The sequence below is a fragment of the Ovis canadensis genome, chromosome 6, assembly GCF_042477335.2.
Source record: "Ovis canadensis isolate MfBH-ARS-UI-01 breed Bighorn chromosome 6, ARS-UI_OviCan_v2, whole genome shotgun sequence".
NCBI classification, from domain to species: domain Eukaryota; kingdom Metazoa; phylum Chordata; class Mammalia; order Artiodactyla; family Bovidae; genus Ovis; species Ovis canadensis.
In genome coordinates, this window is record NC_091250.1 from 130,578,286 (window position 1) to 130,595,952 (window position 17,667).

The 17,667-nt window shown below is 57.2% G+C and overlaps 1 protein-coding gene across 2 annotated transcripts in view; it reads left to right on the plus strand.

The window, feature by feature from the left end:
• SORCS2 (sortilin related VPS10 domain containing receptor 2) overlaps positions 1 to 17,667 on the plus strand; it is a 491,847-nt gene that overhangs the window by 454,613 nt on the left and 19,567 nt on the right. For both annotated transcript variants that reach the window (XM_069594798.1, XM_069594797.1), the window contains exons 12-18: positions 419 to 495; positions 3,724 to 3,815; positions 4,815 to 4,922; positions 8,302 to 8,422; positions 9,250 to 9,383; positions 10,136 to 10,264; positions 13,055 to 13,226. In XM_069594798.1, the coding sequence (XP_069450899.1) occupies positions 419 to 495; positions 3,724 to 3,815; positions 4,815 to 4,922; positions 8,302 to 8,422; positions 9,250 to 9,383; positions 10,136 to 10,264; positions 13,055 to 13,226 (833 nt within the window). The remainder of the gene's footprint in view (positions 1 to 418; positions 496 to 3,723; positions 3,816 to 4,814; positions 4,923 to 8,301; positions 8,423 to 9,249; positions 9,384 to 10,135; positions 10,265 to 13,054; positions 13,227 to 17,667) is intronic.

Consider the following 17,667-nt stretch of genomic DNA (forward strand, 5'->3'; position numbering starts at 1 on the left):
CAAACCCAGCCGTGTCCTGCCCCAGTTTAAAGCCCGTCACGGGCTGCTGGGTCCACACACTGCTCACCTGGCCCGCGTGGTCCCCAGCCATGCTTCTTGTTCCTGAACCCCACTCCTCACCCGTGGGTCTCCTGAGGCCCCCACGCTCTGCCTGTACCTGGGCTCTGCCTGAGCTGCCTGAGGCCGGCTTTCTCTGGGCAAAGTTAACCCTTTACCATGCAGACTAGGGCCCGCAGTGGTGATGGCAGGCCTGTCGGCACCCAGGAGGGCAGAAGGTGCATCCACTGTGGCTTTGGTGGCGTAGACCCAGGGTGCATCCCCCGCCAGCCCTGGCTCGGGGCCCTGGCTGTGCTTAGACCTCGGTCAGGGGAGAGTGTCCGGTCCTAAGAGCAGCTCCATCTCTTCTCTTCCGGACCAGGTAACCTGGGCTCCCAGCTGGTGGAATATAAAGAGGAAATGTACATCACGTCGGACTGCGGCCACACCTGGCGGCAGGTAAGGTGGCAGGGAGGGGCTCACCATGCTGGGGCCCCCAGAGATGTGTCTGTTCTCACCCCCTGCCCCGGCCTGAGCGGCTGGACACCACTCCCTTTAGGAGTTAGGTCGCCATCGGGGAAAAGAGGACCCAGGCCCGGCTGGCCCCCACCTCCTGCTGTTCTTGCAGCAGCCACTGCTGGAGGATTTGCGGTCTGACGCATCTCCCCACGGTCAGGTTACCCTGAATGTCAACCCAAACGGAACAACCGCCAGGGATGGGGTGGAGGCGCTGTCCCGGCAGGAAGGCACATGGAGACTTCCTGAGAGCAGGACGTTGGGGCCGCAGACCAGGCCCGGGGCCCTGCAGGGGCAGCTGCTGGGTGGACGGCAGAGACTTAGGAGAGCAAGGAGACATGGGGGAGGAGCAGGGTTGGGGGGGTCGCGGTGAGTGTGGTTTGGGGTGCCTCAGGCACATCCACGGGGTGATGATCTGATGTTCAGTGTGGCCTGAGAAAAGAAAAACAGGAAAATGACAAGAAGCAGGCAACAGCAGTTATGCAGGAAATGGGCCCCTGGGCTGGGGGGGTCACACTGCAAGGGCCCGTCAGCGTTACCCCAACACGCGACTCAGAGTCTCAGACTGGAGGGGTGGGGGCTGCTGTCCAAAGGGCGTCCCGCGGAGCAGGGTGGCTGATGGTCCAACACTTGGGCAGTCCAGCCAGACCCAAGCGCTCCGCCCCAGGAGAGGCTTGGACCCCCTCTGCACTTGCTGTTTATTTCTTTCTGGAAAAAAAAAAAAAAGCCTCGTGTGGTCTGCCAACTTCATGGAGTGGCAATTTCTACCTTAAGCGCTTACGAAATTGCACTAAATTTTCATTGGTGTCTCCCCTTCCTGAGGATGGAAGAAGCTTTATTTTCAGGTCGATTTTTGCACCTCTGAGCTCCCCACTTCACAGACTCCTCCCAGCTACTGCTCTGGACAAAGACGTTAATCCTCAAAGTGCAGAGCTCGCCTGCACCCTGGTTTAAAGTCCTGGCAGTTTTTTGTTAATAATATGCAAGAAACCAGGAATTTTGAAAAGGGCAAAAGAGATTTATTGTGTTATAATATTTCTGTTTCACTAAAACTAGTGAGATATGTCTAAAACTCTCTTAAAGGTCACTGCCTGTCCATTTATTACAGAAACCACCCCCACCCCCGGCCCCAGCTTATTAGATTTAATAGACCTGGTGAAACAGAGAGATGTATTTTGAAGAAACTGACTGTATGGTATTCACAGTGGCCACTGTTGGCAAGCCATTGGCTTAGGCTTCAAACTTGGGAACTTGTCAGAATTAAGTGGGAGAATGTTGGTTTAGCCCTGAGCTACAGTGATGGGAGGTGGGTACGAGGTAGGGGGCACAGGAGGGTGCAGGAGTGCCCGGGTGCCTGACAGAGTAGGGGGCGCCCATGTGTCAGAGGGGGGTAGTTTACTGGGGTGGGGGGCAAGCAGGAGGCAGAGGTCAGGGTGGGACAAAGGCAGGAAGACCTGGAGAGCTCAGGCTGGCTTGTCAAGGATGCTGTGAGCTGTCTCTACCGCAAAACTCTGGGCATGTAAATTACAAATGACAATGCGTACGCTGTTAAAGGGGCATATTTTAAAAACAGGACTCCCCTGGAATGATCCCGAAGTAGAAAACATTTAAGGAGCACCCTCTAGAGCTCAGGGTGTCAGGGTAGTGGGAAAGACAGGGAATGGGGCTGGGGGCCGCTCACTGTTCCAGGGGCAGAAGACCAGAGCACTGGATGTGCAAAGACCCTCGGGTTCCCTGTGGGTGTTTTGTTGTTCAGTTGCTAAGTCGTATCTGATTCTTTGGGACTCCCCATGGATTGAAGCATCCCAGGCTTCCCTGTCCCTCACCATCTCCCAGAATTTTCCCAAACTTGTCCACCGAGTCGGTGATGCCATCCAACCGTCTCATCCTCTGTCATCCCCTCCTCCTCCTGCCTTCAGTCTTTCCCAGCATCAGGGTCTTTTCCCATGAGTCTGCTCTTCACATCGGGGCCAAAGTGAGTCTTCTCCAACACCACAGTTCAAAAGCATTAATTCTTCGGCGCTCAGCTTTCTTGACAGTCCAATCTCACATCCATACATGACCACTGGAAAAACCATGGCTTTGACTAGATGGACCTTTGTTGGCACAGTGATGTTTCTGCTTTTTAATATGCTGTCTAGGTTGGGCATAGCTTTCCTTCCAAGGAGCAAGTGTCTTTTAATTTCATGGCTGCATGGGGTTGGAGTCGCCTGATTTTCAAGTCCCCAGCTAATGAGGGTGGAATCGCCTGTGGGGCTCCCATGGGGAGACTGGGAGGCACCCGTCTTCCCTGTGGGTAGACAGGGCAGATGCCCCCTGCTTGTCCTTGTGGGAGGTGGGTGTGAGGATGAGGAGTCTGACCACGTGTGAGGGTTGTGAGCACATCTGGGGCTATGCCCTGATGGCCACCAGAGGTATTTCCTCCTCTGAGAGCCCTGTCCAGGTCTCTTGACACTTTGTCCCCAAAGGACTTGGTGGGGATTCATTCACTCACTCACTCACTCACTCATTCATCTATCCCACACACACTTCCTGAGCCCTGGCACCTCCCGCCGTGAGCTGAGCCAGTACTGGGCCACAGAGAGGACTCAGAGGCAGACTGGGCCTTTGAGGAACTCCCTGGCTGGAGAAGACAATGACAAGTTCATGCAGTAAGTCCTGGGACAGGGGGCCCAGAGACTCCCCACACCCACCCAGCATGGCATCTGGGAGGGCTTCCTGAAGGAGGCGGCACATGAACCGAGTCAGTGGTAAATAGAGGTTTGCTTTTACTAGTGGATGCTTACCCTAAATGCTTTCCTAAATTCTACAGCTTCTTTCTCATCCTCACATTGCCGGCCTTTTGGCTGCCTGAGGTTTTCCTATAGGCAGAACCACTTGCGGTGTTTATTTGCATTTTGCTGTCTGGTCAGTGGTCTAGAAATTGCCATCAGCATCCATTCATGCCATTCGTCCTGCACGTACTGAGTCTGGGTGGTTGGTGGAAGGAAGGGATGGCCTGAGGACACCAGGAGCCCTCTGACCAGCCCTGCCTCAGGGAGCTGGACTCTGCTGCAGCCCCCCAGCCAGCATGTGGGCAGCTCTGTCCCTGGGAGAGCGACCCCCGACCCTGAAAGCCCCTAGGCCCTCCCCGGCCCCTGTCCTCAGAGCCCCGCCCACGGTCTGCTGCAGGTGTTCGAGGAGGAGCATCACATCCTCTACCTGGACCACGGAGGCGTGATCGTGGCCATCAAGGACACTTCCATCCCCCTGAAGATCCTCAAGTAAGACCCTGGGCGCCCAGCGCTGAGTGTGGCGGGGGCCTGTCCTCTCCACCTGGGAACCCCTCGGAGCATTCCTCAGGATGGCCCCCACGCAGGACCCCAGGACGAAGGCACCAGACCCCGCCAAGGGGGTTAGTGCCAGGCTCTGCAGTGTCTACCCCCCACCCACCACCATCACCCTGCCTACCACCACCCTGCCCCCTCACCACCCACCACCACCACCACCCCCACCCATGCTGCTGATAGCTGCTCCCTGCCAGGCGTGGGGAGACAAGGGGTAGGGAATGACGACCCAGCATGGTCGAGTGGGCCAGAGGGAGGCCTGGGGCTGTGAGGATGCCCCTACCCGCCCCTCCTCCTGAAAGAGCAGGGAAGGCTTCCCAGAGGAGGTGACTTTTCGGGATGGACCTGAGTTAGATAGGTGGAGGTCAGACAGGGAAGCCAGCTGCGTGTGCCCAGGCCAGAGTGGGTTTGGCATCAGCTTCAGACATGTGAAGGGCTGTTGTGGGGACGTGAGGGCAGGCATGAACTGCGGACTTGGGAGGCAGAGCCCGGGGAGCTGTCAGGAAACCAGTATCACTTTAGTCTGAAAAAGATCTTTCTGCACAGCAAGCTGGCAACACTGATACACCACACTGGGAGACAGTAAGCTCCCATACGTGACCCGGCAGACCCTGAGCTGGGCTTGGGCACTGGGTAGGGCTGACCTGGATGTTTCCAAGACCTGGATAACCGCGCTCCAGGGGATCTCCCTGAGCAGACGTGGGTGCCACCTGGTGCTGGCAGGTGGCTGCCGTGACCTCCTATGGGAGTGTGAGGGCAGGGGTCCAGTCACACTGGGGACACCAGACTGGCCCTGGGGCTGCTCACTGCCCCTGCCGGTTCGCCCAGCCGCCTCAGCTTGACAGCTCTGGTCCCTGGGCGTGGGCAGGGCTGGGTCCGACAAGGCAGCTGGCCCTGGGCGCAGACTGTGTCCCCAGCTGCCCTTTCTCTTGGCAGGTTCAGCGTGGACGAGGGCCTCACCTGGAGCACGCACAACTTCACCAGCACCTCCGTGTTTGTGGATGGGCTGCTGAGCGAGCCAGGGGACGAGACGCTGGTCATGACGTGAGTGCCCACGGGAGGTGGGCAGGCAGGTCAGAGCCGAACCCCAGGCGGGCCGTGGCGGAGGGCACCCCAGGCCCTGCTGCTGTAGGCGGGTTCAGCACTGCCCCCCGCCTCCCTGCCCATCCTCCCCACTCTCACCCCCATCTTCACACCTGCCTCCTCGTCTCTGCCATCCTCTGCGTCCTCTCACCCTCTGCCTCTGGGAGGTGGCCACTCTTCCCTAACCAGGGCCATCTGTCATCTGCCCAGGATCACCGGGCTGGTGAGGGGTGGGACTGAGAGTCAAGGGTCAGCCCTGGGTCACTGCCCATTAGGCCCTTTGAGATTGGGATACTGTCGATGGTGATGCTGATGATGGTGGTGATGGTGATGGTGATGGATCAGGAAGATCAGCTGGAGGAGGAATAGGCTGCCCACTTCAGTACTCTTGGGCTTCCCTGGTGGCTCAGCTGGTAAAGAATCCACCTGCAGTGCGGGCAACCTGGGTTCTATCCCTGAGTTGGGAAGATCTCCAGGAGAAGGGAAAGGCTACCCACTCCAGTATTCTGGCCTGGAGAATTCCATGGACTGTATAGTCCATGGGGTCACAAAGAGTCGGACACGACTGGAGTGATTTTCACTTTCCGACTTTCAGAAGGTGGTTCCGATGGTAAAGAATCTGCCTGTGATGTGGGAGACCCCAATCCAATCCCTGGGTCAGGAAGAGCCCCTGGAGAAGGGAATGAGTACCTACTCTCGGACACAACTGAGTGATTAACGTTTTCACTTTCACACACACATTAAAGGCACTGACTTCCTAAAACTCAGAGTTAGCCAGATGCCAGCCATTTCTCAAAGTATCAGCTGAACGTTTAGGCTTCATAAAAGGCAGGACTTCAGAGACACGGAGGGGATTAGTTAGATCAAGTGGACCCGCCTCTTTTCAGAGACTTCCCTGGTGGGGCCTGCGCAGCCCGCGCAGGAGTTTGCGCAGTGGTCCCACTCCGGCCAGCGCGTTTCCCGGGCCGGGCATCAGAGCCCCAGAGCCACCAGCTGGGAGACCGATCCCGCTCCCCATGGACCATGGCCGAGCCATCCCCGGGGGTCCCTGGCCTCAGTGTCCTTGTCAGTAAGGTGGGAATATTAACAGCACGCCCCCTGGGGTGGTGAGGAGGAATGGATGGGCGGGTGTTTGGCAGGGGCAGAGGGCGCGCAGAGTCACCGCTGCAGTCACCTCCATCGCAACTTGGCTTCCGGAAGAGCGGGAGGCAGGCTCGAGCTGTGCAGGGCCTGGCGTGAGCGAGTGAGTGAAAGGCGCTCAGTCCTGTCCAACTCTTTGCGACCCCATGGACTGTACAGTCCACAGAATTCTCCAGGCTGAAATACTGCAGTGAAGATGTCCCTTAAGGACATCCCTTCAATGAGCTAAGACCCTCATGCCCTATTTAAGTAACAACTCAGCTGGCTCTGCTTGGGAGAAGGGGATGCCATGGCAAAGACAGTCCCCATGTGGTGAGACTCCCAGGGAGGGGACTGTCCCCATCAGCACGGGAGTCGGGACAGCGGACCAGCGGGACACCTTCACGACCACCGTCACCACCCCCATCCGGGCCACCCACGACCTCTCTGTCGGGAGCCCCTCTGAGAGCTGCTGGACCAGGTGGAGGAGAAGTGGGCCATTTGGTCCATGCTGGGCCACGTCCACCAGCAGCAGGAGAGGCCCAGGCTGGGGTGACGGGGGTTCTGGCTCAGCCTCAGGCAGCAGAAAAGCAGGATGGATTATGGCACTGAACACAATTGGGTGAGAGGCTTAGGCTGGAAGGAGGACCGCAGGGTGTCTTCAGACACCAGGGCTGCCCGTGGGTAGGCAGGAAGGAAGGCAGGAGCCAGTGGAGAGCGATCGGGCCTCTCAGAGCCCCGGACGGGGAGGTGGACCCCAGAGGGGGGCGCCAGGCCAAGGCAGAGGGCTGCTGCCAGGACCAGAAGAGGCCCCTGTAGAGGCTCAGGGTCTCGCCTATGAAGTAAGGCCCACAGTGTCTGCTTCTGGGGACTGCTTGGGGCAGTGGAGGCGATGTGCGTGCATGTGGGTCGGGGGGTGTATGTGTAAGAGTGAGCGTACGTGTGCACGTGTGTCTATAGACCTTCTACAGCCAGCCTCCTACACCAGCCATCGCTAAGCCACCGGGGCCCAAAAGGCCAGTGTCATTGTCCCCGTCTTAAAGCCAAGGAAACTGAGGTGCAGAGAGGAATGGACACGCCGAAGGTCACAGACAAGTGAACAGGTGTCAGCCCAGGCGTGTCTGGCTCCGAGGTGTCCTTTGGAGCCAAAACTCTTCCAGTATCAGCCTCAGACATGCCAGCCATCATGTCCCCCAGAAAACATTCCAAGACCCTTCTCAACTACCCTCCTAGATTGCAGGTTGTGCCCTTTAGGCCATGACTGACTTCCCCAAGCATCCAGCTCCTATACGTGAGCCTGGAATGGGGACCAAGGCCAGAGTGAGTGCATCACCTCCTCCATCCAGGCGCTCAACCTCTGGTAATATGGCCGGGATCCTATATGGTGAACTGAAGAAGGACCAGAGAAGTGCAGGCTGGACTCCTAGGGCCCAAGTGTGAGGTGCTGGGAGGAAACCCCTTAAGCAGCAGCCTTCTCGGCGGGCGAGGGGTCTGGGCGTCGCATGATGGGCACTCAGTACATGACGGCTGTGGGCAAAGAAGTGGCACAAACATGCTGTGTGACCTTAAGCAAGCTACTCAGCCTCTCTGTGCCTCAGTTTTCCTTTCTGTAAAGTGGGCTGTGGTGAGAATTTAGACCAAGCAGCATACACAGTGCTCCCAGCCCGCTCTGAGCTGGCAGGGGGTGACTCCCTACCTCTCCATGGATTGTCCCGTCTGCCTGGGGGTGGAATTCTGTGGCCCAGCTATGCAGAGGGAGCTGGGTTTCTGCAGCACGGCCCCCAGTCCTGGTATGGACAGGCCGACAGAGGCGGGGACGCAGGCGGGGAGAAGCCAGACAGCACAGAACGCAGACACCCGACCACGAGTCACTCTGCGAAACAGGTCTGCCAGGACCAGCCTGGCCACTGAGGGAGGGCCGGGCTCCTGACGCCACTGTGCCCGCGTCCTCGTCCGCGGGGCCCACCTGGGATGGCCCACGGCAGCGCCATCCACGAGCCGTAGATAACGGGCGATGGCGGTGGGAACGCTTGACGCTGATGCCCAAAGGCCTGCAGCCTGCCCGGCCCAGCGCGGGGTCCGTCCTGGGGCTGCCCAGCGGGGGCGGGGGAGCGACCGCTGGCCCCACCGGGCAGGTGTGGGTGGAGGCCTGCAGGGGACTGGGGGCGCCTGGGGGGCGGGCTGGACTAAGGCGCCTTCCTGCCCCTGCTTCCCTCCCCAGCGTCTTCGGCCACATCAGCTTCCGCTCGGACTGGGAGCTGGTCAAGGTGGACTTCCGGCCCTGGTTCTCCAGGCGGTGCGACGAGGGCGACTACGGCTCCTGGGACCTCACCGACCTGCAGGTGGGCCCGGCCCCGCGCGGCGCACCCTCTCCGCCCACAGACCCCGTCCCGCCAGGCTGCCGCCCGCCCCCCCGCCCCCCCATGCGGGTGCTCCTGCTGGGCTTGCTGGCCCTTCTGGGCAGCCTGGGCCAGGGTCTGCGGGTACACCCAGGGGCACAGGGGCACGGGCCCGACCCAGCCTGGAGCCAGCTGTGCTCGGGGTCCTGGATTTGTGGGATGGAGGGAAGGTAACAGGGCACTGGGTAACACCAATGGTCTGGGACAGGCCCCACGCCATAATCTCAGACACACAAAACTTCCTACAGCAAAATGAGGAATATTCACACGGAGGGGACACGTGAGGAACAGAAATGGTCTTCCACTGCAGTTCGGGTTGGATGCTCAGGATTTCAGAGTGGAGGAGCCCAGAATCGCTGGGGTCGGGGGGTGCCCACAGCTGTACCTGCCATGGTGCCTGTTCACACCGGTGTGTCCTGCTCAGATTGTTGGCTGAGCACCTTCTGTGTGGCCCTTGAGGCCTGGAGGCCGTGGCTCATCCCAGCCTCACAGGGCCCATCTGAAACCCTCAGGCCTGAGGATTGCACGGGGCCCCTCTTCCGGGGCCTGAGACCCCCTCAAGGCCCAGCAGGGCCAGGTACACATCACTCAGCGAGTGCTGGGGGATGGGACAGGGGCCGGGCTGCCCCAGGTCAGCGTCAGGCACACACAGCCCTGCCCCTGGGCCCTGGTTTCCTGCCCCGATGCCCGCCCCGGCCAGGGGAATAAGGAACGGACCAGACCGGCAGTGGGAGCGCAGCGGGGCGGCCCCTCACCCGTGTCCCCCGCAGGGTGACCGCTGTGTCATGGGCCAGCAGAGGAGCTTCCGCAGGAGGAAGCCCGCATCCTGGTGCGTCACGGGCCGCAGCTTCACGGCGGCGCTTACGGCCCGCGTGTGCCCCTGCCGGGCCTCGGACTTCCTCTGGTGAGGGTCCCACTCTGCCCCAGCCCTGGGGGTGGGTGGGGGGCACGGGGGGTGCTGCCTGAGTGACCACATGGCCGCCGCCCCTGCGGGCAAGCTGAGAGCCACGCTCCAGCACGGCCCCCTTATTCTGGGCCCGATCACCCAGCCACCTGGTCCGGCCCACGTTCAAGAATCCGTGGGTGTCCTTTCCAAGCCGGCAGGGGCAGCCTGCTCCCAGGCGGGTGTGGACACGGAGGAAGACGGAGGGCAGCCTGGGGACCAGCCAGCAACCCCCTCCACCATCCAGAGACCCGGCTGGAAGCCCCCTGACCACCCCCCACCCCGCTGCCCCGCTCAAGGACTCTTGTGCTTGCCCACCAGCAGGAGAATGTCCGAGTTCTGGAAGCTGGCTCCCTCCCCAGCCATCCTCGCCCTTCCTCGTCCTGCCATCCCCACCTGTGTCTCCCGGCTCTGGTGCTGAAGGGGCTGGCCCCCACCTGCAGTGCCCTTGCCCCCTTCCCCCGGTTATCTCTTGATCTTCCATTGAGAGTCCACCTGCCTCCTCCAGGCAGCCCTCCAGGATGCCCAGGCTGGGTTCAGTGCTCGGCTGTAATGTCCCAGAATCCCCTTGGCATCCCTTCTCACCCTCCTCCCCTCTGGGACGGGGCCTGTGGATCTGCCTGTGTGTGTCCTTGGTGTGGGGCACCTACCCTGGGCTGGCTCGCACCCCTGCCACTGCCGGTCTCCTGACCGCCATGTCTTCCTCCTCCCAGTGACTATGGATTTGAGCGCGCCCCCTCCTCGGAGTCTGATGCCAACAAGTGCTTTGCCAACTTCTGGTTTAACCCCCTGTCACCCCCTGACGACTGTGTCCTGGGCCAGACCTATACCAGCAGTCTCGGGTGAGTCACACGGGGCAGAACCATGGTGCCCCCTGCCTTTCCCGCCTGGTGCCCACGGCTCCTCGCGTGGAGTCAGGGAGAGAGAAATCAGGGCTGACCGCCCTCTGCGCTGGGGCTCCTGCAAGTCACCCAGACTCTGCCTCCGGCCAAGGCTCTCCATTCGGAGCCCAGATGGGCCAGCATCAGGGAGAAGAGACCCCCTGAACCTGCTCTGAACAGAGAGCAAGGAGGTCCCCGGCCTCGGCGCTCATACCCGGTCTACCCAGAGAAGGATCCCACCTGCCTGGCCCCCCTGAGCCCCTGCAGTGCCAAAGCCCCTCCCCATCTGCCAACCCTGAGTGAGCCAGGCCTGAGCTGGGCCAGAGATATTCACACTCCTTTTAGGTCTCAGCTTGAATGGCGCTCACACTCCTTTTAGGTCTCAGCTTGAATGGCGCCTCCTTCAGGAAGCCTTCCCTGACTCACCCTGGGCCCCGAGCTTACTCTGTGATAATAGAACATCCCCAGTTATTGTCATGCTCACCCAGTTGTCCTCTGGACTGGACTAAGCTTTCCGACACATGGTGCGTCCCTCGGTGTGTGGTGTGATGGACACATGCTGTGCATGAGGGGGAGGGAAGTGCTCCACAGGTGTGACCTCCCTCCCTCTACAGAGGCTGAACATGCTGTGTCTCAGGGATCAAACTATAACAGCATTCTGTGTGTAACAGCTGGGAGCCCGCCACTCCACAGGTCCTAAGCAAGCTTCATCTTAAAGGTCTCTGTGTCCCTGCGGGGAAGTTCTGAGAGGGAGTGAACTGCCTGTGGACTTACTAGACAAGCCTGGTTGCTGCCCCTGGGGATGGGGCAGGACAGAGCCTGAACAAGCAAGAAGCAGGGCCAGAGATTGCACGCTCGGACCTCAGCGGCATAAATCCCATCATCCATCCAGCCAGTCATCCACTCACCTATCCATGTGTTCCTCATCCATCCATCATCCATTCATCCACCCACCCATCTGTCCATCATTCACCTATCCATCCATCCATCCATCCATCCAATCGTCTATCTGTGTATTCCCCACCCATCCATCATCCATCCACCCACCCATCCATCATCCCTCTATCCATCCAATCATCCAATCACCCGTGTATTCCCCATCCACCCTTCATCCATCCATCCATCCATCCATCATCCACCCATCCATCCATCATCCATCCACCCACCCGCCCATCCATCATCATCCATCCATCCAATCATCTATCCGTGTATTCCCCATCCATCCATCATCCATCCATCCATCATCCATCTATCCATCCGTCCACCCACCCATCCATCCATCATCATCCAACCATCCAATCGTCTATCTGTGTATTCCCCATCCACCCATCTGTCCACCCACCCATCCATCATCCCTCTATCCATCCAATCATCCATCTCTTTATTCTTCACTCACTTGCCCGCCATCCGTTCATCCTCCCATCCCTCCAACAATTCTCGAATCATCCATCCATCATCCGTCCCTCCCTCCATCAGGGGGCCACAGCAGATGCTCCAAGGCTTGGCAAGCAGGGACTCTGGTCTGAAATGTCAGAGTCAGGACCCATATCAAGGGCAAAGGGTTTCATTTCACAGCATCTGCACACTCTGGATGCCAAGGGGCTGTGGGAGGGTAGTTCTTAGGGAGGCTATTTTCTTCCCAACTAACCACATGCATCTTTGCATGATAACAATTCAGCAACCCTTGCAGGGTTTTCCTAACGTCTCCTAAGAGTTTGTTGTTACTGTTTAGTCGCTGAATCATGTCTGACTTTTTGCAACACCATGGACTGTAGCCTGCCAGGCTCCTCTGTCCATGGGACTCTCCAGGCAAGAATACTGGTGTGGGTTGCCGTTTTCTCTTCCAGGGGATCTTCCTGATCCAGGGATTGAACCCATGTCTCCTGCATTGGCAGGTGGATTCTTTACCACTGAGCTACTAGGGAGGCCCTAAAAGTTTCCTAGAGTGCATTGGGCTCTGCCAGCCAGCCCCTCGCCACCCTCATCTCACACCTGCCTCCCCCCACCACAGGGCCTTAGCACACACCGTTTCCACTGCCCAGGACACTCTTCACTCTCCTGCTCACCTTCTGCTCTCAGCTGAAAGCCCCTTTCTTGGGGAGAGGATCCCCAGGTGCAGCCCCTTCCCCATATTGTCACAGACTTGATGTTGCTTTGATGTGGGGGGTGGTTTGGTGAGGGCTGCCTTCCCACTGGAAGTCCTCTCCGCAAGGGCAGGGGCTGCAAGGGATGACCTCAGCCCTCATACCTGGTGCATAGCAGATGCTCAGTCAATTCGCGTTGCATGAATGAGCTGGTGAATCGGGTGTCATCTGTCCCCAGTCCCTCAGTGTAAGAGGAGGAGGCCTCCCGTGGGACTGTGCTTGCCCACAGCCACATGGCGCATCATCGGGAAGTCCCAGCCCCTCCCGGGCGCTCCGGCTTCCCGGGACCACGTTTCGCAGCAAAGTCGCAGTATCCATTCTGACTTCTCCAGTCGTCCCCCAGCAACAACACCTGTCAGCATCGTGAGAACACGCTTGGATCAGTGAGGGCCGCGGTCCTACCATTAGAGCTCATTCCCTTCTCTGAGCCTCAGTTTCCCCAACTCCAAAATGGAGTAGAAAGAGCAAACAGACGGAGTCTGGAAGAGGGAGGGGGTTGAAGCGTGGGAGTCACAAGCCAAGAGCCCTGGCACGCGACCGAAGCTGTCCGGCCGGGCGGCAGGCCCGGGCCCGTCCGGACGGATGCTGACCCGCCTTCTGGCTGCAGGTACCGGAAGCTGGTGTCCAACGTGTGCGAGGGCGGCGTGGACCCGCGGCAGAGCCCGGTGAAGCTGCAGTGCCCGCTCCTGCCGCCGCGGGGCCTGCAGGTCAGCATCCGCGGCGCGGCGGTGGCCGTGCGGCCCGGGGAGGACGTCCTGTTCGTGGTGCGGCAGGAGCAGGTGAGGGGTCGCTTCGGCAGGGCAGACGGGGCGGTGGGCGGCGTCCTCTCCCCCTCGAAGTCCTGGAGTGCGGAGTCATCTGGACCAGCGTTTCCGAACTGCGGAAGGTAACAGTGCGCTGGAGACCCCTGCACAGGTCCAGACCAGCATTGAAGCAATGAAATGGAAAACTCGGGAGGGAGTGGAGGGCAGGGGCAGCGAAGCAGCCAGCCGCCAGCTCAGGCCCAGCGAGAGGCAGCTTCAAACACATCTGCCTGGGTGTTGACCGCATGGTGATGTCAGATTCGTTCATTCCCATGGGCGGCAATAGAATGTTTTAAACCTCTCATTATACTGATCTAGCTAATTTGGAATCTTAAGAAAAACAGGCAGGTTTAAAAAAAAATATTACTTTATAATCTCATAGCCAATACAAATTCTGTGATAGGTGATAGGCAGATAAATCAGTTCAGTTCAGTTGCTTAGTCATGTCCAACTCTTTGTGACCCCATGGTCCGCAGCACGCCAGGCCTCCCTGTCCATCACCAACTCCCGGAGTCCACCCAAACCCATGCCCATGGAGTCGGTGATGCCATCCAACCATCTCATCCTCTGTCATCCCTTTCTCCTCCTGCCATCAGTCTTTCCCAGCATCAGGGTCTTTTCCAGTGAGTCAGTTCTTTGCATCAGATGGCCAAAGTATTGGAGCTTCAGCGTCAGCGTCAGTCCTTCCAATGAATATTCAGGACTGATTTCCTTTAGGGTGGACTGGTTGGATCTTCTTGCAATCCAAGGGACTCTCAAGAGTCCTCCCCAACACCACAGTTGAAAAGCATCATTCTTCAGCTTTCTTTATGGTCCGACTCTCACATCCATACATGGCTATTGGAAAAACCATAGCTTTGATTAGACAAACCTTTGTCGGCGAAGTAATATCTCTGCTTTTTAATATGCTGTCTAGGTTGATCATGGCTTCCCTTCCAAGAATCAAGCATCATTTAATTTCATGGCTGAAGTCACCATCTGCAGTGATTTTGGAACCCCCCAAGATAAAGTCTGTCACTGTTTCCATTGTTTCCCCATCTATTTGCCATGAAGGCTCTTTAGTTCCTCTTCACTTTCTGCCCTAAGGGTGGTGTCATCTGCATATCTGAGTTTATTGAGATTTCTTCCAGAAATCTTGATTCTAGCCAGTGCTTCATCCAGCCCAGCATTTCACATGACATAGTTTGTATATGAGTTAAATAAGCAGGGTGACAATATACAGCCTTGACGTACTCCTTTCCCAAATTGGAACCAGTCTGTTGTTCCATGTCCAGTTCTATTGGTTGCTTCTTGTCCCTCTTACAGATTTATCAGGAGACAGGTCAGGTGGTCTGGTATCCCCATCTCTTTCAGGATTTTCCATAGTTTGTTGTGATCCACACAGTCAAGGCTTTAGCATAGTCAGTGAAGCAGAAGTAGATGTTTTTCTGGAATTGTCTTGCTTTTTATATGATCCAATGGATGTTGGCAATTTGATCTCTGGTTCCCCTGCCTTTTCTAAATCCAGCTCGAACATCTGGAGGTTCACAGTTCACATACTATTGAAGCCTGGCTTGGAGAATTTTGAGCATTACTTTGCTAGCGTGTGAGATGAGTGCAACTGTGTGGTAGTTTGAGAATTCTTTGGCATTGCCTTTCTTTGGGATTGGAATGAAAACTGACCTTTTCCAGTCCTGTGGCCACTGCTGAGTTTCCCAAATTTGCTGGTGTATTGAGTGCAGCACTTTCACAGCATCGTCTTCTAGGATGTGAAATAGCTCAGTTGGAATTCCATCACCTCCACTAGCTTTGTTCATAGTGATGCATAGATAGATAGATATAAATGATAAATAGATATAGATTGATGAAAAAATCATTGATAGTTAATGGATGACATAGATACAAATATAGATGGACGGATATAAAAATATTTCATATATGTGTATATAGATACACACACACATATATATGGGGCTTCCCCGGTGGCTCAGATGGTAAAGAATCTGCTTGCAGTATGGCAGACCTGGGTTTGATCCCTGGGACGGGAAGATCCCCTGGAGAAAGGAATGGCAACCCACACCAGTATTCTTGCCTGGAGAATCCCATGGACAGAGGAGCTTAGTGGGCTACAGTCCTTGGATTGCAAAGAGTTGGACATGACTTAGCAACTAACACACACACACACACACACACACACACACATATAAATTTCTTCCCTGTCTCCTAGTATTTCTTTCTTTTTTTAGTATAAGTGTTACTTTTTTTCCTGATTTTAAGAACAGTATATACTCATTGTAGAACACTGGGGAAACACATCAAAAACATAAGGATATAAATGTCACCCAAAATCTTATTCTCTCAAGGTGACCACTGTTAATTTATTCCCTTCTAGTGTATTTAAACTAATATGCAGGTGCTTATTTTTCTGATTATAGATGTAACAAATGCTCATTGTAGGAAATCCAAAAATAGAAACTAAAAACACTCACAAGCAGACAGGAATGCACAAAGGGGGTGCAGAGGCCCCTCTTCCCGCCCGGGGCCCCAGCCCCCGGCTCACGGCTCTCGAGCACTGGGGGCTTCACTTAACAGACATGCTGGGCGAACCGAGCAGGGCTCCATGCAGAAGACGTCCTTCCATGCCTGCCCAGGTGGGACCGGGGAACGCTGACGCGGTCTCTGATGCTGGAAAGCGGGGGCTCTGGTCCCATGTGAAGAACTGAATGGGCGGGCCCCCGCATTCCCCTCCGTCCTCCCCCGCCCACGGGCTGCGCTCCCACCAGCCGGCTTTATAGCTGGGGAGGCCGAGGTTCGGACAGGGGCAGCCACCCACGCGGGGCCACGCAGAGCTGGCGTTGGGTCCAGGCCTGGGGGCTCCATGAGGACACCTCCTGGTTTGCAGGCCCCAGACCTGAGCCAAGGGTGCATCAGCCTGCTGGCCCCGTGATGATTGAGCCTGGTCCTGAGAGTCACACTCCAGCCTCGGGCCACCCTGGGGCAGTGTGTGTGTGTGCAGGGGCGGGGGGGAGGCTCATTCACTGCAGAGGAGGGTGCAGCCCCCTGCCCAGCCTCGGGCCACCCTGGGGTGGTGTGTGTGTTTGGGGGGGCGGGGGGGAGGCTTGTTCACTTCAGAGGAGGGTGCAGCCCCCTGCCCAGCCTCGGGCCACCCGGACCTCGGAGGGGACCCAGCTGCCACCCGGAGCTCCAGGACTGACTTTCAGGAAACAGGGCCACCTGCTGCCCTCTAGAGCCCAGAATCACAGCAGCTTGCCACTGCTGGGACGCTCCATCCGGACCCAGGGCAGGACTGCAGGCTGGGACCCTCGCCTGCAGGGGTGGAGGCGAGGGAGCAGCAGAAAGATGCTCTTGGAAGAGAGTCCTTTGCCCTCCACTGTCCGGAAGAGGCCACTGGCTCCCGCGTTGAAGCCTTGGGAAGGAGTAGGTGCAAGGTTGGAGTGGGTACACACACTGGTATACACACCTGCCCTCTCTCTCTCTCACACGCACACACACACACGCACACAGACACGGACACTTACACATTTTCACACGTGACTATGCACTCGCATTCATACACAACCACAGATACATGCATCCAGTCCAGGTGTGGAAACAGCCCTGGATTTAGGGGAATCCAAGTTCCGTGAAGATCTCAGAACTGAACATAAGATCTGAAGGGGAACCCAGAAACAGACCCACACAGACGGCCCAGGCGCAAAAGCATTTCAGCGAGGGAAGGACGGGCGTCAACGAACGAGGATATGGTGAAAACGAACCTCATGGCTGATGCAGAGTCGACTCAAAGTGGATCACAGCCTTAAATGGAAACCTGTGAAGCTTGTAGAAACAACACAGGGGAAAATACTGTGCTCTAGGGCTAGACAGAGTTCTCAGCATTGACACCATAGCACCATCCATGAGGGAAGTGTGATAAATTGGACTTCATCAGAATGCGACACACGTCACCTGTGACAGAGCCTGAGAAGGTGAAAAGACGGCCACAGAGAAAATAATTACAAACCGTATCCAACAAGGACTAGTACCCGGAATATATAACGATTTCTCAGAACCCAACCATAGGAAGACAAGCAAGCCAATTAGAAGGTGAGCAGAAGGCACGGAGAAACGTGTCACTGAAGAGAATGGCAAATACGCACAGGGAAACCACATTCAGCATCATTAGCCATCAGGAAATGCAGCGAAAAGGGGGGCCCCGCGCGCCTACAGGAATCACTAGCCATCAGGGAAATGCAGCGAAAAGGGGGGCCCCGCGTGCCTACAGAAAGGACTAACGTGAAAGACAGTGGTGCCACCAAACGCTGGTAAGGATGCAGAGAAACTGGGCCCCTCCTACACGGCTGACGCAGACATGGAATGGTACAGCCGCTCCGGAAAAGTTGGTCATTTCCTTAAAAACTAAGCATGCAACAACCACAGG